General features: G+C 38.6%; 1 protein-coding gene across 1 annotated transcript; it reads right to left on the reverse strand.

Moving 5' to 3' along the window:
- Positions 1 to 5,973: 5,973 nt before the first annotated feature.
- Positions 5,974 to 20,921, reverse strand: LOC121385954 (tetraspanin-18-like). Its single transcript, XM_041516748.1, has 8 exons — positions 20,916 to 20,921; positions 15,961 to 16,038; positions 13,622 to 13,885; positions 11,465 to 11,539; positions 10,051 to 10,155; positions 8,675 to 8,854; positions 6,970 to 7,053; positions 5,974 to 6,033 (listed from the first exon to the last, which is right to left on the reverse strand). The coding sequence occupies exons 1-8, from the start codon at positions 20,919 to 20,921 to the stop codon at positions 5,974 to 5,976; spliced, it is 852 nt and encodes a 283-aa protein (XP_041372682.1).
- Between the last annotated feature and the right edge of the window lie 1,911 nt (positions 20,922 to 22,832).

The raw sequence follows: 22,832 nt of genomic DNA on the forward strand, positions 1-22,832 counted from the left end.
CGATGGCCTAACCACGACGCCACCGAGGCCGGTTGCCACGGATATAAATGCTACTACTCCTCACCCTTAAAGTGAAACAGAAAAAAATGGGGTTAATAACGGGTAGCGGCTATGTCTACAGTAGTTCCGCACAAAATTCGAGTACCTTTGTTTACAGGTACCCCATACATGTTTCAAGCACAAGGCTACTTGACACAGTGGTACTAGATGAAATAAAATTGCATAAAAATTTTGCCCAGATGAAACTATTTTCTTTTACAACCAACACACTCACATTTATCACCAAGCACAGGACTTATGGTGTTCACTTCTGTATCAAAAGTTTTTTTTTTTTTTTTTTGGGGGGGGGGGGGGGGAGGGGGGAGGAACGTAGCCCAGTGGTAAGCCGCTCGCTCGATGCGCGGTCGGTGGGTCCATTGGGCTATTTCTCGTTCCAGCCTGTGCACCACGACTGGTATATCAACGGCCATGGTATGTACTACTCTTATGGTGTATATGAAAGATCCCTTGCTGATAATCGAAAAGAGTAGCCCATGAAGTAGCGACAGCAGGTTTCCTCTCTCAATATCTGTGTGGTTCTTGTGGTTAATAAACTTTATTTTTAAAAAAAATTAAAAAAAAAGAGATTGTTTTATGCTTGTCTAAAACTATACCTCTTTCGGTATATTATAGGTAGGGCGATTGGAAAAACTAAACTGAGTACCGTATACAAAAAATTGTTTTATATGTACTCTGATAAGGAATTGTAAGTTTGATATTCTGAAAGTTTGAGTAATCTTCAAATTTTGTAATTATCTTAAAATTAATTTTAGTGTTTTGAACTATCACTTTCATGTATTTCACAAATTGAATTTGAGGTGTGCACAATTATTTTTTCTTTTCTTTATAATGACAGTTTGAAGCATTTTATGTTTTGTCATAGTGCCCATGCTATTATTACAAATGTAGAATATTTACATAAAATAAATTATCTTGTCTTATGAGTGTTACCTCGATTTGTTACAAGCATCACACAAGAAGGGTCCATTTAAGCTATCATTTTATTTGTACAAACATATATATATATATATACATATACATATACATATATAGATAGATAGATAGATATATAGATAGATAGATAGATAGATAGATATATAGATATACATATACACAGCGAGAGAGACATTAAATATATAACAATATTTAATAAACTACAAATAAATAAATTAACAAATTACAAAATTTCTATACTTAAAGGCTTTCATCAAATAGTTTCCCAGATTACAAAGCATTTTTACATTTGAACAGTTAAACATAGACTGTCTAAACCAATACTAGAGTTTTACTTTGTTTCTTATATCACTAAATACAGGACGACATAACACAAAATGATATTCATCTGCAACATTTCCACTATTACATAACAGACAAACTCTCGCAGATCTATTAATATTTCTATATCGGCCAGTTGCAATTGCTAAGTTATGTCATTGATACTTGATCTGTTGTAATTCTCAGTATACACGTATCTTGCAGCTGATGTAGTGTGGACCTGTGTTCTGGGCTTTGGGATCATGAGTATAATTAAAGGTTGAACCATATTTTGACTCTGATCACACATACTACTTTAAAGGCGCAGATCCTAGTTCTAACCGGTAAAAAATGGACACTAAGTTAAGTTAATTTACAAACCTGTATCTCATTTGAATACATTTGGAACAGAGTGAACGAAGAGTGTGTGACGTTAAAACGGGAAATATCCTTAAAAATAGACTAGAACTCGAATCAATAAACCGCTACTTCTCACACGCACGTGCGTTTTTACAAATATGAAAACTCCAATTTTTGGTACTACAAACACCAGGATGACCAGAAACACTTCGGTTCTATCGAAATGGACAATCTAAAGAATAAAATATAAGTAATGTTTGATTTCAGTGATCATAAATGGCTCTAATAGTGAAAAATATGCCTGTTGTGTTTAAAAACTAGGGTCTGTCCCTTTAAGAACGTGGACAATATTTCTTTCAATAATTTACAAAATAATTGAAATGAATTGAAAAGCATTCAAAAGTTTGGCCACTCCAAAAAATTTAAAATATTTTTATGGCAACTACTTTTTATTTTTTCATACTTTTGCTCCGAAATCACTTCGGGATCAAATAGAAAAACTGGCAACATGGGTTTTGTTTATGTCCTAAATACTATTTTGATTAATTTAAATTAATTAATTTAGCCAAGATTATATACAAACATCATGAAATTATTATTATTATTTTTTTTTATTATTATTATTATTTTTTTTTTTATTATTATTATTATTATTTTTTTTTATTTTTTTTATCCCACTTCCCCCTTTCCTTTCTCTCCTTTGAATTCCATCTCATTTCTTCCCGATCTGGCAACTCCTATCTTTCAAATTCTTTCGCTGTCCACCTCCACATCCCAGTCCTTGTCTCTCCAACCGCGACAGGTGCTTGTCTCTTGTGGCTATCCGTGCCACACACCTGCCATTCCCCATCAGCTTTCAGCTTTGGCTTAGTCTGACCACTTCGGGGAGTGTTCAGTAGTTACTTCTGGCATTGTTAAGAGGCACTTGTAACCACCTACTATGCACCCCTACTACCGGCGGTCGTTAGTTAGTGCCGTGGGTCAGACCAACTTTATTAGCGGGGATGCCAGGTGGGTGCAGGGAAATACACAGAGACTGCACCCGTGGAGGAAGTTGAGACAGGTAGGCGATGCTGTGGATAGCTCAGAAGACAGAGTCGGAGGAAACTGACAGAAAGGGTCGAAACAGGATGAAATCATGGGAGAAAGAAAATAGTTAATTTTGTGACACTGATTGATGGACTATCATTTGTGAAAAACGCATAATACAAGACCGTTAATGTGGCATAAAGGTAGCCACGTGCAATATCTTGATTTATTGAACTAGGCTTACTTTTGCCCTGTTTTGTCGATATAGGATCGATTCCCGTTGGGTTATATCTCGTTCCAGCCAGTGATCCACGTCTGGTATATTAAAAGTCGTGGTATGTGCTATCCTGTCTGAGGGATGGTACATATTTAAAATATCCCTTTCTACTAATGAAAAAAAATGAAGCAGGCTCTCTCTATGACGATTTCACAATTTGTTTGACACCCATCCAATAGCCGATGATTAATAAATGAGCTCTAGTGGTGTCGTTAAACAAAACAAACATTTTCATTTACTAACAGGGCCAGGTGGACAAAGGGAGGGGGGCAGCTGTACCCCTTACAAAGATACACAGCAATGAATAAAACACAACATGTAAACAATAGGCAAACTGTGCATGTTATACAGTATCAAACTAATATAGTCGCTATACATTTTTACGTACACTATAATAAACCTGTACAACTATATCGAGAGAGAGAGAGAGAGAGAGAGAGAGAGAGAGAGAGAGAGAGAGAGAGAGAGAGAGAGAGAGAGAGAGAGAGAGAGAGTTGGAGAGAGAGAGAGAGAGAGAGAGAGAGAGGGAGGAGGGAGGGAGGGAGAGAGAGAGAAAGAAAGAGAGAAAGAAAGAGAGAAAGAGGGAGGGAGGGAGAGACAAACGGACAGGGAGAGAGAAAGCGAGAGAGATAGGGAGCGCTAAAGGAGGAAGAGAGAGTGGGCAAGAGAGAGAGAGAGAGAGAGAGAGAGAGAGAGAGCTAAAAGAAGTAAAAGAGAGGGAGAGAGGAGGACGAGACAAAAGGTCTCAGGAGTAATACTACACTGTTAGGTGTAAAAGTCACCCGCGTTCGTGTGTGTTAACTTTACAACATAAACTAATTGTGTAGTTCTCCCGCGTTCGTGTGTGTTAACTTTACAATATAAACTAATTGTGTAGGTCACCCGCGTTCTTGTGTGTTAACTTTACAATATAACCCTAATTGTATAGGTCACCCGCGTTTTGTGTGTTAACTTTACAATATAAACCTAATTTTGTAGGTCACCCGCGTTCTTGTGTGTTAACTTTACAATATAACCCTAATTTTGAAGGTCACCCTCGTTCTTGTGTGTTAACTTTACAATATAAACCTAATTTTGAAGGTCACCCGCGTTCTTGTGTGTTAACTTTACAATATAAACCTATTATTGAAGGTCACCCGCGTTCTTGTGTGTTAACTTTACAATATAAACCTAATTTTGAAGGTCACCCGCGTTCTTGTGTGTTAACTTTACAATATAACCCTAATTTTGTAGGTCACCCGCGTTCCTGTGTGTTAACTTTACAATATAACTCTAATTGTGTAGGTCACCCGCGTTCTTGTGTGTTAACGTTACAATATAAACCTAATTTTGAAGGTCACCCGCGTTCTTGTGTGTTAACGTTACAATATAAACCTAATTTTGAAGGTCACCCGCGTTCTTGTGTGTTAACGTTACAATATAAACCTAATTTTGAAGGTCACCCGCGTTCTTGTGTGTTAACTTTACAATATAATCCTAATTTTGAAGGTCACCCGCGTTCTTGTGTGTTAACTTTACAATATAATCCTAATTTTGTAGGTCACTCGCGTTCTTGTGCGTTAACGTTACAATATAACCCTACGTTTGTAGGTCATGTGTGTGACCATGAAGCAGGGCTGGGTACAGGAATTTTAAAAATGGAGGGAGGGGATAGAAGTATGGTAAGCATTGGTTTTCGAATATTCCTGCGCGAAGCATAATATGACCTCCACGCCAAAGTTTCTATAACCTATTTGTCCTAAATAAATCGAAACAGGTAAGCATTGTAAAAAAGGAGGGTACGCATTTCTTGTACCCATATCAAATAAATCAAGAGGTATGCATTTTTGTACAAATTGTGAGCATCCTTTTCATTATTGCAAAATGCATCAGCAAGGATATATATTGTCTATAGAAAGGAATGAGAATTCCCTGCAACTTTGTCAAATAAAGCATACATTTTTTTGTATAAAAAAGGTGTGTCATCATAATTACGCACCCTTACAAAATACATATAAAGAGGTATACAATGTTTATGAAAAAGGGATTGCACATTCTCAACACCCTTGCAAAATACACCAAAGGGGGTATGCATCGTTTATGAAACAGGGCAATGCGCTTCCCCTGAACTCTTTGCCACATACATACTACATCAAAAGCAGGCTTTAAGCTCTCGTTCGACAAATCAGTTAATTTTTTAATACACAAGTAATTTCATTATTAATTATTTCGCCGAAAAGCTATTTCGCAAATTGCGTGCCATTTGTAAAGTTTAATTGATTGAAATTAAATTTTGCATCAGATTTCCGGACCACCATCACCAGATTGCTAATATGTTTTTAGGGTCCAGCTTAAAACCTGAAAAACAGGCACGGCGGAGCAGGGAGGCTGAAGGTGTGTGTGTGTGGGGGGGGGGGGGGGGGGGGGCTTTAGCCTCCTCAATAATTCTAAATAAAAAATATTACTGGTAGTAAATCATAAGGCAGAGATAAAAACTTTACTTGTAGAATGCAGGAAAATGTATTTCAGGACATCTAGTTTTAAAATTGTTATGGGTGAGTATTCCCCCGAACCCATTGGAAACATATAGCATTATATTTCAACTTATTTTCGTGCTTATATCCAATTAAGCTTCAATCACGCTGTCCTGGGCACATACCTCAGCTATCTTGGCTGTCTGTCCAGGACAGTAGGTTAGTTGTTAATTGGTTAGTGGTTAGTGAGAGAGAAGAGGGTGTAGTGGCCTTACACCTACCCATTGAGCCCTTAAGAACTCGCTCTGGGTTGGGGCCGGCACCGGGCTGCGAACCCTGTACCTACCAGCCTGTAGTCCGATGGCTTAACCACTGCGCCACCAAGGCTTTGCGCCTCAATCTCTGTCATCCCACCCCCACTCCCCACGTCCCCACCAATGTCTACTTGCTTCCGCCGTGCCTAAAAAAGGTATACATTTTTCGTCAAAAAATTTATTCGCACCGCCCCTATATCGGCCCCTGCAGTTCATTTGATTTGTGCAGTGTCTCAATGCTGGGTGGTTAGTCCGGGAACACTTTGTTCACCTTCACGGCGTACACTGCGCATACCACCTCGATCAGCTGCAAACAAAGATAACTCTGACATTTCAAGGTAGATAACAATTATATTAACCAATGTAAATTACGTTTATGTCTTACTAACATTTGTATCTAAAAGAAAAAAAGACGAGAATATTAGAGAGACAGAAACAGAGAAACAAAAGACAGGCAGAGAATGAGGGACACGGAGGGGGAAAGAGAGAAACGGAAGAGAGAGAGAGAGAGAGAGAGAGAGAGAGAGAGAGAGAGAGAGAGAGAGAGAGAGAGAGAGAGGGAGAGAGAGAGAGAGAGGAGAGACAGAGAGAGAGAGAGAGAGAGAGAGAGAGAGAGAGAGAGAGAGAGAGAGAGAGAGAGAGATAGAGAGAGAGAAGAGAGAGAGAGGGGGAGGGAGGGAGGGGGAGAGACGGACAGACAGACCGAGACAGAGTAAGAGAGAGAGAGAGGAGCGAGAGAGAGAGAGAGGAGCGAGAGAGAGAGAGAGGGAGGGAGGGAGGGAGGAGGAAGACCCAGTAAAAACAAAATATATGATGATGATGATAACGATGATGATGATGATGATGATGGAGATGGTGATGGTGATGATGATGATCATAACGATGGTGATAATGATGATGATGACGATGGTGATGATGATGATGATGATGATGCACACGATGCTGATGCTGATGATGATAACGATGATGATGATGATGATAACGATGGTGATGATAATGGTGATGATAACGATGATTGATGATAATGATGGTGATGATGATGATAACGATGGTGATTGTGATGATGATGATGATGTTGTTGAGATTAATAATGTTGTTGATGCTAATGCAGATGATGATGATGATAACGATGGTGATGGTGATGGTGATGGTGATGATGATGTTGTTGAGATTAATAATGTTGATGATGTTGATGAAGGTGTTGCTAATGATGTTTGTATTGTTGTAGTAGTTGTCACCTCACCTGGAATATGACACCGACAACGAGTCCGGTTATTAGCCACGACCTCCACGGCTCAACCTTAACGAACATGGCGTCGTAACATCCCTTAAAAAAACAAAACAAAAAACATTTACTCATGATCTATCTGTTGCCACTATTAAAGGGACATTCCTGAGTTTATTACATTGTAAGATGTTTCCGACTAATAAAATATGTCTACGATTAAACTTACATATTAAATATATTTTCTTGTTTAGAATATCAGTGTCTGTATATTCAATGTGTTTCTGGTCTTCTTAATATTTGTAAGAAGCCCAAACTGGATTCAATAATTTCGTACGTACGAAAAAAAAATATTTTAGGAAATAAAGTGAAATTTAACCTCGTACAAATATTAGAACGATCAGAAACACGTTTAATATACAGCCGCTAATATTTTATGCAGAAAAATATATTTAATATGTAATTACAATCGTTAAAAAGTCTCTGTTAGTCGATAACATCTTAAACATTGCAGCAAACTCAGGAATGTCCCTTTAATACCTTGTTTCTTCACCGAATCTAAGCATTCATTGATGATTGGCGTAGAAGGGGGGGGGGGGGGGGGCAAGGGGGGCATGTTACCCCCCCACACACACACACACTTCTCAGATATTTTGCTTTATATTTGCTTTATAATAGTGTAAAAGTGTGTAAATATAAAAATGTGCCCCCCCCCCCCCCCCCCCCCCCCCCACACACACATACTTTTTGGCACCTTCCTATGCTAAGTATATTAAAACATTTAAAAAGTACATGCTTATTAAACATAAACTATTTATATGTGGTTATTGAAAGTGGAACACAGTTTATTCATATGGTCAAGAATATAAAAAAAAGTCGTAAAATTGTCCAGACGTAGATACAGTGTTTTGAGAAATGAGCAGGCGGCGGATAGTCCAGACGTAGATACAGTGTTTTGAGAAATGAGCAGGCGGCGGATAGTCCAGACGTAGATACAGTGTTTTGAGAAATGAGCAGGCGGCGGATAGTCCAGACGTAGATACAGTGTTTTGAGAAATGAGCAGGCGGCGGTGGGTCTCAGGTAAGAGTTATTTGAACAGGCTTTTATTTAGTTATTTTTTGACGTCTGCTAAAAAAAAATGGATCCTGGATTCGCGCCTTTAGTCCATCTTTCCCGTTTCATATATACGCATCAACACAGACCACATGATATATTACTTTTCTAAACTGCCTGGCAAAACCAATAACAGCCTTAAGAGAGTAAACCAGTAATGTGTCTTAAAATAAGGAATAATTGTATAGCATTGAAATAAGCAATGCACTTAAATACTGTATAGGTACATTATAAGTTTTATATATACGCATTAACACAACAAGACCAATGATATATTACTTGTCTAAACTTGCTGGCAAAACCAATAACATCTTTACGATAGTAAAACAGTAATGTGTCTTAAAATAAGGAATAATTGTGTAGCATTAAAATAAGCAATGCACTTAAATACTATACAGGTACATTATAAATTTATTGTTTTCCTTAAATTACCAAATAAAATTAAATTGCATTTTTTATTTCAGTTAATAAATTTCAGTTGAAATAGTGTATCGATATTAATAAATGTAAACACGAAGTACACAAAGGCTTATTGCAAATACATTTAAAATATATAACACACAAAAATATATATTTACTAAGTCTAAAACTGCCTGTATCATAACTTACAATTTGAAATGTGTTGTTTGTCGTTGGATTCTGCGCACAATCCACGTAATCAACTGTCTGAATAACGCTTTCTGAACAACAAGATGGCGGAACTTCCGTTTCCTGCTCCATCCCATTCACGTCATACACGAGAGACATGTTAAAAAAATCGTCCGGTCCACTTACTCCACAGCACTTCATCTGTACGAATATAAGAGGAAACAATCATGATGATGATGATGATAATGATGTTGTTGATGATATTTATAGTGATGATGATGATGATGATTACGACAACGATGGTAATGATGGCAATGATAGTGATGATGAAGCTATTGGTGCTGCTGCTACTGATGATGATGATGATGATGATGACGATGGTGATGATGAATATTATTATTATTGTTATTATTATTATTATTATTTTATTTTATTTTTTTATTTTTTATTATCATCATCATTCATCATCATCATCATCACCATGTCGACTATGATATTATTATGATGGACAGGCGCTTGTGCTCAATGCAAAGTAGTACTATTATACATGCATTTGCCATGATGAATTCGACTTGTAGAATGCAGGAAATTGCATTTCAGGGAATATATTTTTATATTGTTTTTATTCAAAATTTCCTGCACACGCCAAATGTCGTGCGAATCGGTGCAGCAGACTCAAATTGATAAATATAGGGCGTGTAATTACATACCAGGGCCGTAGCTAGGGCTTTTTTCTCTAATCTCTCTTTTTATTTTATTTTTTTAATTTATTTTTTGAAAGGGGGGGGGGGGGGAGGGGGGGGGGGGGAGGGGGGGGGGGGTGAGAGTGAGTGGGAGGGGGGGGGGGGGGGGGGGGGGTGGGGGGGGGGGGGGAGGGGGTAGATGAATTCTTGGAACGGACGAGCATGGAAGGCGCAAGACACTAGAGGGTTCGAAGGCATGCCCTCCACGACATTTTGAAATCTAGAGGCTCCCATTTCAGGGAGGTTACATACTTAAAACGTCAATACCAATAAATTGTCTTTGAATTATTTTTACATGCCCATATACCACTAAGGTTTCGAGCAAAAATAATTGTCTATTACTTTTACCTCGCCACCCTCCACCCCACCCCACCCCACCCACGCTAGCTACGGCCCTGCATACATTTACAATGCTTAAACACCTGCGTTTAAAAACAAAACAAAAACAAAACAGGCGTCGTAAATTCGGCTCATAGATTTAGATTTTTGCAAACAATGTAAATTTAAGAAATTAAGAATATATATGGAGGAGACGGGATACATAGATAGCGATATACAGACATATCAATACAGGCGTCGTGCCTATAGGTCTTAACTCCGCCGCTTCCATTACCCTCCCCCACCCACCCCCACCCACCACTCGTGTCAACTTACCGAGATCATGACGAGATCGGCAGTGGCGGTAAAGGGGTCACCTGTCTGGGGTCTGTACGACAAGTGTAGCGTGTCCGTGAGAGCGTCTCTCGCATTCAGGTGGATCTGAACGGAGCAATAACACAAAATTAGCATATTTATTATTATACCATTATTATTATATAATCATCAGCATTTTTTTTTTTTGGGGGGGGGGATGGGGTGAGGTGGAGCTGGATGTAGCCCAGTGGTAAAGCGTTCGCTCGATGCGCGGTTTGGTTCTGGGATCGATCCCCATCGATGGGCCCATTGGGCTATTTCTCGTTCCAGCCAGTGCACCACGACTGGCATATCAAAGGCTGTGGTATGTACTATTCTGTCTGTGGGATGGTGCATATAAAAGATCCCTTGCTGCTAATCGAAAAGTGTAGCCCATGAAGTGGCGACAGCATGTTTCCTCTCTCAATATATGTGTAACCGTAAATAAAATGTGTTGAGTGCGTCGTTAAATAAAACATTTCCTTCCTTCTTCCTTCCAACGTAGTTTCGTGCTTACATCAAATTAAGGTTCAAGCACGCTGTCCTGGGTACACACACATAAGCTATCTGGGCTATCAGGTATTCTCTATTCCGTAATACACTATAGCACGTGTGATGGCCTACACAAATATGTATAGAATAATATTACAAGCAATGAATTGTGATTAGTTTACAAACAATATTGATAAAATTGGTTTGAGGGTGAACTACTTATAATAGTATGTTTGTTGTGGTAACATAGATCTGTTAATGACATTATGAAGATATTGAGAATAAAGCTCGAGTTGCTGTCAGATATCGTTTGTCATACAGTGAAACCCCTCTTAACCGAACAGCCTCAAGACTAAGTAAAACGGCTGATTTAAAGAGATATCCGGTTTAGAGAGGTTCTCTTCTGCATATATATTTAAATAGGGACTAACGGCTAATTTTCTTTTTAATTCTAGGCCGATTGGAGTTTAAGTCTATCCATCTCTTTCTGTTTTTAATTCCTTTGGTTGACAACTACAAATTCACCAATACGTTGTTTTTTGTTTTTTGTCGGGGGGGGGGGGGGGGGGGGGGGGGGGGGGGGGTGGGGGGGAGGGGGGGGGGGGGGGGGGGGGGGGGGGGGGGGGGGGGGGGGGTGGGGGGTGGGGGGGGGGGGGGGTGGGGGGGGGGGGGGGGGGGGGGGGGGGGGGGGGGGGGGGGGGGGGGGGGGGGGGGGGGGGGGGGGGTATTGGGGTTGGTTGTTAGGTTTTTATATTATTGTTGTTGTTTTGTTGGGTTTCTTTGCCTGTCTTTCCAGTAGTAAATTAAGTTGGATGTAATTTGTTTACGGTCAAAAGTTGATAAATAATGTTCGCTGAAAATTGTCATAATTATGATTTTGTACCTTTAATTTTTATACACTTACCGCAGAATTCGGAGTCAGCATTAGGGTAAACACAACGATCTCAGCTATGACAAACACAACTAAAAAGATGGAGAACTGAAAGAAAAAAAAAATACGTCATAAATAATCAATCCTAGTTTTTAAAACACTACGGCGTATTTTCCACTGGCCACAGACCACAACTACTTTTGCTATATGTTTCTATATAGCCTTAATGGCTATAACATTTTTATTAATATCAGCAGGCTCGTGGATTTTTGTATTTACCTTTGCCTGCCTGGGAAACACATACCCTGAAAAGGACAACCCCTGTTGTCCAGCTCTTTCTCCCAGGATATTGGTTTAAACAAACACACCCTGTAAACCTGGCCGGAGAACACCCATTTTACACAACAAACACTACTTTTACATGGGCCGGAATTACCACAAACAAATCTTCAATGTCAACAAGTTACACATGTTTACAAACTACATGCTCTCCCCTGTCACTTCAGTCAAATAGCTCTCCCCTGTCACTTCAGTCAAATAGTTTCCACTTCAAAGCTGTCTGCCATGAAACAATCACAGTCAAACAGCAGACTACTTGTGCGGACAAATTCCCGGATTTCCGGACAACCAAATGGGAAGATAACTGTAATCTGAGGCCCACTGTTAGAGCCGCTTTTATATATATTTTTTTTTTTAATCGGGCATTTGGTCATACGGTACTTATTTAGATTATATCGATTTCCGTTCTTCCGAAGTGTTCCTGGTCCTCCTTGATTTTCTAACACCACGAAATTAATTTTGTTTTTCTTCATGTTTTTAAAAATGCACGCACCTACATGTATGTAACATTTATGGAGGAAAGCTCTAGTCTACAACAAGAGCGGGATTTAGCTCAGTCGGTTGAGTGCTCGCTTGAGGTGCTTGCGTCGCAGGATCGAACCACCTTGGTGGATCCATTCATCTGATTGGGGTTTTTCTCGTTCCAACCAGTGCAAAGGCCGTGGTATGTGCTTTCCCGTCTGTGGGGAAAGTGCATATATAAAAGATCCCTTGCTTCTTTAGGAACAAATGTAGCGGGCTTCCTGTGATAACTACGAGTCACAATTACCTAATGTTTGTCATCCAATTAGCCGATGATTAATTAATCAATGTGCTCCAGTAGTGTCGTTAAACAAAACAAACTTCTTCTAGTCTACAATATTTTAAGAGTGTTTCCCCGTTTCATTGTCACAAACTAGTGTAACCTTATCCAGGTCTGTAGATTAACCAAACTTCATTATCATGTCGGTTGTTTTTCAATCTAATTAAAATTAGCTCCACTATTACATGTGGATCTAAAACCAGCCAGTTGGAGCTCGTGTCCACCAATCAAAACCTTACTTGCAGAATCATGCCAGTGATTTAAAAATAATTTGAAAACATTCCGAATTATCCTGAGGGTATACGACATGTTTCGTGTGAATTACGAATGCCTTAAAACATGTTTTATTTTATAAAATAAATAATTTGTAATGTAAAACTGAAGACTGATAACCCACCCCGTACGTATTGGTATGGTTCGCTGTACTGCGGCCACTAAAATAGACTCGCCCGATATTTTTAGAATTTGTATGCTCACAAATAACGTTATAAAAGGCGAAGTGTGATTGGTCAATATTTAAATTATTATTTACAGACATAATGTTACCTGGACATTGGGGACTACGCAGTGTTGTTAGTTTTAAATCGCTGGCAGGATTCTGCAAGTAAGGTTTTGATTGGTGGACATGAGCTCCAACTGGCTGGTGTTAGATCCACATGTTTTGTTTTTAGGGGGGTGGGGGGATGGGGGGGGGGTAATTTATTTGCTTCTCTGTCTGTTTTGCTTGTGTTGTTCTCTCTCTATGTGTGTGGGAAGCGGATATATTTTAATGTGTCGTTCGTGTATGTGGGTTTTTTTTATCTTGTTTGTTTTTTGTTGTGTGTGTTTGGTTGTTGATTTTTGTGTTGTTTTTATTCGTTTTTTGTTTGTTATTGTTTGTTGTTGTTTTGGTTTGGTTTGGGGTTGTTTTGTATTTTGTGTGGATTTTTTTTTTTTTTTTTTTTTTTTGGGGGGGGGGGGGGGTTGAGGCGTAGTAGTTGTTGTTATAACATTGTATTCATCATTTGACTTTTATTTAATTCTTGTTGTTATGGTGATAAGAATCATACCAGCCACAGAAGTGGTCTCCATTGGCAACAAGCCCCGCAGCACGCCATGAACGAGAGCAGGAAAAGAATGCCCCCTATAATCATCAGCGCGAGTGCTGCCCCTTGAGTCAGGGGACCAAACTCCAGCGTGTTCGGAACGACGCTGTCTTTTGTGATCTCCCGAAACGCGGACTCAACCATGGTTTTCACGATGCTGTTTTTTAGCAACTCCCCTAGGAACCATTTCAGCAGTATTCCACAGGCAAATACACTGATGCCTACAATCTGAAACAAGAGAAACAGTTTGTTTTGATTAACGACACAACTAGAGCACATTGATTTATTAATCGTCGGCTATTGGAAGTCAAAAATCTGCAAACATGTTTGAGTATGATGCAGACGGAGAGAGAGAGAGCGAGAGAGAGCGAGAGCGAGAGCGAGAGAGAGAGAGAGAGAGAGAGAGAGCGAGAGAGATAGAGAGAGAGAGAGAGAGTGAGGTTTGTTTTGATTAACGACACCACTAGAGCACATTATTAATCGTCGGCTATTGGAAGTCAAACATTGGGTAATTCTTAGAGAGGAAACCCGCTAAATATTTATATTAGTAGCAAGGTACCAAAAGGTGGGGAACACACACGCACACATAGAGATACATACACACACACACAGAGACACACACAGACACGCACACACACACAGACACACACACACACACAACCATCGCTGCTGCTACTGGATCAAGTGCGGGGATGTGCCCTCTTGTCCCCCGCTTCCTACGCCAGTGTATAGCATCATCCTGCAGACAGGATAGCACATACCACGGCCTTTGATATACCAGTCGTGGAGAAATAGACGAAAAACAATGCAAGGCTCGAACTTAACGACGGCACCGATGGCAATTTCCGTCGTTGAGATATAGAGCGCTAGAGAGTATCACCGACGGCAATTTCCGTCGTTGAGATATAGAGCGCTAGCGAGTGTCACCGACGGCAATTTCCGTCGTTGAGATATAAAGCGCTAGCGAGTGTCACCGACGGCAATTTCCGTCGTTGAGATATAAAGTGCAATTTCCGTCGTTGAGATATAGAGCGCTAGAGAGTATCACCGACGGCACATGGTGTACATTATTTGCCAATATTTAACATTTCCACATTTGAAATATGTCTACATACAATAAAATAACCTTTCAGACATGTTTACATGCCGCAAAAGTAACTTTTAAAAACAATTTCCATAGGCAGGCTCAAAATTGCCGTCGGGAGGCCATTTCACCGATGGCAATTCTATTGAAAATTGCTGTGGGAGACAAATTGTTACGTTGAAGGCCTGCAATGCATACAGTGTTTTAAGGACATGACGACTGGAGCGAATGCAAGATGTTTCTAGGGAGATGGTGCAATGTTTAAAAAGGGATCTTAGGACTACGTTATTCAGAGACAGGGTGCGGTGTTTTAAAGGGGGAAGGTACAATATTCAGTATACATACATTTTGCAGTCTTCATCAGAAATGCCTCGATATTACAATATGTAATTTTCGTCACGAAAATGCTCTATTGGTCGGAAATATCATACAATGGATGCAAACTCATCGATGTGTAAATATACCTTTTCCATCTTAATGCTTATGCATGTGCGCGTGTGTGTAATTGAAGAATATTTTAATAAATAAATCTTCGCAGAACTCCTTTTAAGATTTAACTACTGTATATATATATATATATATATATATATATATATATATATATATATATATATATATATATAACTTTAATTTACCCACACCTAGGTTACAGTTTAGATGCAAACTCTTTAAAGATCCACTTACGTCACATAAGTCTCCGATCGTTCTGACCTCTAATCATCTTTTGATCTGTACTGCCAACAACCTTCTTGGTACTTATCCATTGCCGCACTTCGCAACGATCTTTTTTTAGCTCAGGCCTGGTGCTTATAAAACTTTTCGAGTCTAGACTCGAGACTCTAATAGAGTCTGAGACACATGTCATGACAACGCCATACAAAGTTTGAAACTGTGTGCGTGTGACGTCATTTGAGATTGAGTCTAGACTCTAAACGTTTTATAAGCACGCGCACAGGTCCAGCTGACTACCTTTCTCACATCGTGCTAAATATTGCTTACAAAGATGAATTCCATAAATTCAACGGCAATGGAAGCGGCCATCGTTGTCATTTAACATATGCACGGCCACGGGTATATAGCCTCGGATATATATATATATATTTGCTGGGGGTTTTTTGCGGGGTTTTTTTGGGGGGAAGCCAAGTGAAAGACCACCACACTATTTAAATGTTCGTATGCTACGCACGTGTTATATCTAGTGTAAATATAAAATTCTTACCATAAAAATAACATTAAGAGTGATGAGTAGGAATCGTCCTCCTTCTGTTAAGCAACTCATATTTAGATCGGAATATTCCTGAAAATCAAAGAGAAACAAATAAAGGAAAGGAATGTATGTTTAACGACACATCGGCACATTCTAAACTACTACTATTACTACTACTACTACAACAACAAAAAAAAAAAAAAAAAACATCATTAAAGCTCTTACATGTACATAGACAGGTTAGCACATACCACAGCCTGTGATGTACCAATCGGGGCAACACTGGCTGGAAGGGATAAAAAAAGAGTATATTCAGGACGGTCAATCCTGCGAATCATCACAACCGCCTCCAACAAACTGATGTATGACACAGTGCCCCAACCTTATTCCGTTTTGCATATTAAATCTTTTGCCAATCCCTTGTGACTTTTTTTTAGCATAAGCGTACGAGTAGGGGGCAGGGAGGGGGCAATTACCCCGCTAGTGGTGAAGCAAAACATAAAATTCGGGAAAACATTATACAGGTATTCGGTGAAAATGTACTAACATGAGACCTTTTTACCATGTATTTCCATCATTCTACCCTCATAATTAAATGTAATCCATATATAAATGCGTTTTTATTCATTTGCAGCCCTTTGTAGCTGTTTAGTCGGGCATTTTCATTTATTCGGGCAAAAGCCAGCCTTGTAGAGTGTCGTTTTGTAATAAAGTGTCGAATTGTAATAAACTTTTTTTCTTTTTTTTTATTACAATTCGACACTATTACAAAACGACACTTTGAAAAATGTACCAGTGTGTCGTTTTGTAATAAACTGAAATAATTCCGTTTGTTTGTTAAAACTGATAAAAGTTGGAATGGGAATTTGTTGCCCATGTCCTGTTGAGCATTGACAGTGATTTTGAGATATGAATAAGCAACATAACATATGGAAAATAAAGTTTATTACAAAACGGTACTTTAGCGCTATTACTCCCAAAACACCATTAACGCACTTACAACAATATTGGTAATTTCCCACGTCTGTGGATCGACAAACTAATGAAAAAATATGCCAGATTTGGTCTGCTGGTACATATTTCGGCCCCTAGATTAAGTTAGAGTAGATTAGAATTAAATAAAAAAAAAAAATTTTTTATTATAATTCGACACTTTATTACAAAACGACACGCAACACAGCCTCCCCCACCCCCTTCCCCCTACAAACATTGGAGCCAGTACTCCTATGGCCTAACATTCTAGATCTCGGCCCTATCAATATTTTATATATACTGAACACACACAAACACACACACATACACACAGAGAGAGAGAGAGAGAGAGAGAGAGAGAGAGAGAGAGAGAGAGAGAGAGAGAGAGAGAGAGAGAGAGAGAGAGAGAGAGAGAGAGAGAGAGAGAGAGAGAGAGAGAGAGAGAGAGAGAGAGAGAGAGAGAGAGAGAGTGAGAGAGAGACGCCCGCGCGCGTACGCAGGCACACACGCACGCACATTTTTTTTAAAATTAATTCGGAAAATACATTGTAAAAATGGCCCAAAATGTTCACAAGACATCGATCAGTTTTACAGACACAAAAACTACTGAGAATCATAGTGAACAATTTTAAACGAATTAAATAAAATAAAATGAATATTGTTGTTTAGTATAGATAATTTGTGGCTTTAATAAGTTTAAAGTTTAATTGTTATTTAATATCCTTTTTCGTGAGGTAATCCTCGATTCCTTATATTATAGATAATCAAATACATCACTCGTATAATGTAGGCACACATTATTCTACATAATTATCGTTATAATAATTACAATAATGATTACTATTAGGAATAGTAGTAGTAGTAGTAGTAGTAGTAGTAGAAGTAGTAGTAGTAGTAGTAGTAGTAGTAGTAGTAGTGGTAGTGGTATTAGTAGTAGTAGTACTGTAGTAGTAGTAATAGTAGTAGTAGTAGTAGTAGTAGTAGTAGTAATAGTAGTGGTAGTAGTATTTTAAAATTTGTTAAATTTTATATTCTTCTTTTTTTTCATTCTGTATTCCCAAATAAATTAGCAATAACATTTTGTTACAATTTTATAGACTATTTTCATATTTGCTAAATTTTATATTCATTTTCATTGTTTATTATGCTGTAAAATTTTGTCACAATTTTCAAAACCAATGTTTTGTATTGTCAAATAACTATTTTGACAAATAAATGTATTGTTATTGTTATGTAAAATCTTTGGAATACACTGTGTCAGCTTACCCATCCTGTTTAAAAAAACAAAACAAAAAACAAAACAAAAAACCCCACCACCACCAACAACAACAACAACAAACCTTTATCGCCAATTACCTTTTTTTTGGTATGAATTAGTCCGACGTTTTGTATTGAGGTCAAGTTGTTTTGTTGTCCTTATTTTCTTATTCGTATTGTCCTCTTGTTTTATGTCAAGTTTGTTTCAATTGTTTACATCCGCTGGTTTAGAAGTCTATAGAATGCTGTACTGAATTTTTTATTTTAAATAGTCTCACAAAGTATCCTGGCTAAAAATAAATAGCCTAAGATAACCGATTTCAAACGTATCTTGGTTGTTTCCAAATTTATCCTGGCAGTTTTCCAAAATATCCTGACAGTTTCAAAAATATCTTAGCTCTTTCCAAAAATATCCTGACTGTTTCCAAAAATATCTTGTCTGTTCTCAAAAATATCCTGATTGTTTCCAAATGTATCCTGGCTTTTTCACAAACGAGGCACTCTTTTTCACAACAAAAAAAATGTTCTTACACGTCTCTGTCATTAAAAGCTTTTCACCTTTCAGATTTTGTCTTTTTGTAAGGGTTATTTCCGCCAACACCCTGGCGTTTTGTTTTTGTCTTCTGACTTCAAAACTGGTTCTTTCTTTCTTTCTTGATGGTAACTGTTTTGTCGAGCTATAACAATTACACTTCCCTGTCTTTTCGATTTAGAAAATTATCATACAAAGTTCAAGAATTATTTTGCTGTTTGAGTACTCTGTTCCAGATGTTTCATGAATTATCTTACATTTCTTTTAAGTATTTTCAGACGAGTTTGTTTTGTGTTTTTTCTCAAGTAATTCTAGTTTATTGGGTTTTTGTTTTTTCAATTATGTTCGCAATTGTTTGTTGTTGTTTTTCTTCTTTCTTTTTTCAGCTTCCGATTTGGTTCGTTGCAATATGTCCAGTCATAAGAGATAGGTCCATTCGAATAAATTCTTTTATAAAACAAAAACAAAAACAAACCAACATACACGCATCAAAAATTCTGAACAACAAAACCGTTAGCCGCGATCAAGACCAAAATGCAGCTGTCCCTTATATGTCGTTATATTCCTTTGTTTGAAACAGAATAAACCTTCAAAAATCCTGCATGTTTGATGTAAACTGCGGGCCTGGTATAGTAACAATGTTTGTGAAATCTGTATATGAATCACTAACGTGATATACCTCTACGAAGGTTGCATACAAATGAAATGTACAGGTAATCGCAAATGTTATAATTTCACATCACGCCCCCTCGTGTGGGAGCATTGCATAACCAGTGCAATATTGCATACAGTTAGTTAATTGAGATATCCAGTCAGAGGTTTTGTACATCCAATTAGTTTGTCCATCCAGACCTGTCTAACAGGTTTAAAAAATATATATCCACTTGTGAATCAACAATTTCTATAATTCTCCAGTGAACTAATAAACAAATAGTTAAAATAGTTTTTGTTCGTGGATTTTACAAACTCCTTAGTATTTTCATATATTCCATCAGTCACGAAAATGTCAAAACCATTCCAGTGGGGCGTTTTATTTGTTCACACAAATTAATTTAATGTTGTGTTATCCCTTCAAAAAATTCCTATGAGCTTCATCTAGTCACAGATACTGCCGACAGATAACTTACAGATCTGAAGTAAATTCTTATGATACTGCAGTTATCAATTTCCAGATGTGTTTTGTGCACTTAAATTCCTCAGATATTATATTTGTAATCTTCACCGGTAAAAAACGAAATTCTCTTTGCAAAATCCTAAAATATGATGTCTATATTTTTACCAGAGATTTGGGATTTAGTAGCCTTTTGAAATATCTCTCCTAGCGTTTGAGTAATCAGAAGCACAAAAGTCTTGATTTCTTTGTTCACTATTTAAAAAAATTTAAACAGTAAAATATTCAAAGCAATATTTTCTTTCCATCATCGTCAGTTGGTTACTGCTTTCCGATGCGACTGGTTTGGAAATGCTATGACAATAAATTATTCAAACAATCTCTGAAAGGTATCTCTGGTGCCCATGGAAACGATGATGTCAGTTTGGGTTTTGACTATCGTTTGGAATAATCTAAAGACGAAAGGTATTAAAAGTAAAATGTTTGTTTGCCGGCCATTTCCATGCCAAAAAACCGAACCCCCCACCCCCACCCCCCCCCAACCCCCGAAAAAGATGAAAAAGGGGTCCTTTTCGAAGCCCTACCAGGAGAATTACGGGGGAAAAGGGATATGGGGGTCCCAACTCTTTGAATAGAGTAAGGTAAGGAAAATTATATTTAAAAATGGAAAAACACAAAAGACCATGGAATATATTTAGGATCGTGGGTCCCCTTGGGTCCCCCGGGATTCGGCCACGGTTTTGTTAGGGACCAACGGGCTTATTTCCCAACTCTCTCTTCCCTTCTCCCCCTCTCTTTCTCATCGTATCTCTCTCGTAAATCTATATTATCTCTCTCGTATCTAAATCCTCTCTTCGATCTCTCTCCTAGTCTATACTAGTCTCCTATCTAGAAAATCTATATTCTCTCTCTCTCTATCTCTCTACTCTCATATCTAATATATCTCAGCTATCTCTCTCTCGCTAGTAATCCTCAATACCTCTTTATCTCTCTACGACTCTATAACTCTCTCTCTAGATCTCTAGGTCTCTCTCGATAGCGAAATCCATTCGGAGACTTTCTTTCTGCTATGCTCTATCTCTCCCTCTAACTCACTCTCATCTCGTTCTTTTCTCTCGTATATCGAACTCTATCTTCTCTTCTCTCTCTCTACTCTATCTCTCTCTCTTCTCTCTCTCTATTCTCTCTTACTCTCTCTTCTCTCTCTATACCTCTACGTCTTCGATCTCTAGAAATCTCTCTATATCTATCTCTACTCTCCCTCTCTGGGTGGGTACTCATACTCGCACGTTCTAACTTCCTCTGTCTCTCTCTCATCTTTCGTTCCATCTTCCCGCCCTCTCTCTCTCTCTCGACTCTCTCTCTCTCTCTCTGCTCTCTCTCTCTTTTTGTTTTTACCTCTCTGCCTTCTCCATCCCTCTTTCATTTCTCTATCTCCTCTGCCGCCTACGCTCTCTCCTCCCTCTCGCTCTCCTCTCCTGGTCTTCCTTGGGATAGAGTCTCTCTCTCACTCTCTTCTCATGCTATCGTCGTGCGGTCTCTCTCCATCCCTCGCCCACTCTCCCTGACACGTGACCCCCCCCGGCGATCATTTTAAAAGCCCTCCACACGCTGGCCCGATCGGTGGAAAAATAACCGTACAAATGTCCCTTCTCCCTCGCCTTTTTTTTTGGACTAGGTCGTCAATAACTTCATTTTATTTGTATTTATTTAAAGGAAACATGACCTGAACCATATTTCGCTCATGTTAAAAGAAAATGATATACAAAATAAATATACAAATAACTCTTATAAACAATAAAATACGTGTAGCGTACATTTAAATGAAGAAATTCCCTAATCAGTATCAAAGTACGATTAGCATAGTTTCTTCGTGAGCGTTTCGGAAACAAAGGGAGTGAACGTAGAGCCGCTGTACTCTTCCATTGTTGTTAACTGTTTATATATGGCGTAAGGGGTTCCGGGATCTGTTTCAGTCCAAATAGGGCCGTACTGTGCGGCCTTTGGGTGTAAAAATAAACCAATTTTAACGAATCGGGGCGGCTTTGTCTGTTTTATGGTTTTTTCCAACGGATTGTATCCGAAGAATAAGACCGCGTGTATTGTATTCGCAAAAGAAAGGATTGGGACACCAACACCGCATAGTGACTTTGGTGTCAGCCACTATTTACAGCACCGAGCCCGAACGTTTTCCCCCGGAGACAAAAACAGCTTCACTCACTGTTTGCTGACTGCCGGAGGTGTCAAATTGTACCATATTTATTTGGGCACAAAGAACACCATCAGCATGATGTATTATATCATGTTAAAACAAAAAATGTAGAATTTTTTATTTATTTATTTTTTTGGAAAAAACAAGATTTTGTTCATGTATGGGCTGTAGGCCTACGTAAACCTAATCTGTATTCGCCGTCCGAAGAAGGAACGTCAATAAGTAATTAAAGATGGCCATATACCAAACATGGGATTTGGTCATGAGGATTTACATCTCAGTTAAACGATGTATTTAAATTGTTCTTTTTAAAAATGTGTCGAAAACATATACTTTTTTTTTTAAATAATGTTTTTTAATCTTCGGGCGGAAATACGTCACAAACAAACGTTCACCCATCGCCCCGAAGCCCCAAAGCAACACGAAGTTTCAATACAAAATAAACCACTACGCCGGTGTCCGAAATAACTATTATGTTTCACCCACGGGCTGCCTTAGGAAATCGGAGGTGTTTGGTTTTAGTTATATGGGCCTTTCTTTCCGTGGCCTGTGCACCATTTGGTTGGGGATTCCTGAGTTGCAGGTGTAAATTGTAGGGTATCTGTCCCAGGTAAAGTGATTCCCCACGGTCCTAGACATACGCAACAAAATTACGTGCCCAGTTTTTTAAGATCACAGGTATTGTGGCGGGAACCTGTCCGCGACTACAGTACAATTTAATGGGACAAATTCACAGGCTCCGCTGCCTGCCATACGGTAAATAATGCTTGTAAACCCTTGATTAAGTAGACTTTTCCCAT

The sequence above is a fragment of the Gigantopelta aegis genome, chromosome 12, assembly GCF_016097555.1.
Source record: "Gigantopelta aegis isolate Gae_Host chromosome 12, Gae_host_genome, whole genome shotgun sequence".
Taxonomy (NCBI): Eukaryota; Metazoa; Mollusca; class Gastropoda; order Neomphalida; family Peltospiridae; genus Gigantopelta; species Gigantopelta aegis.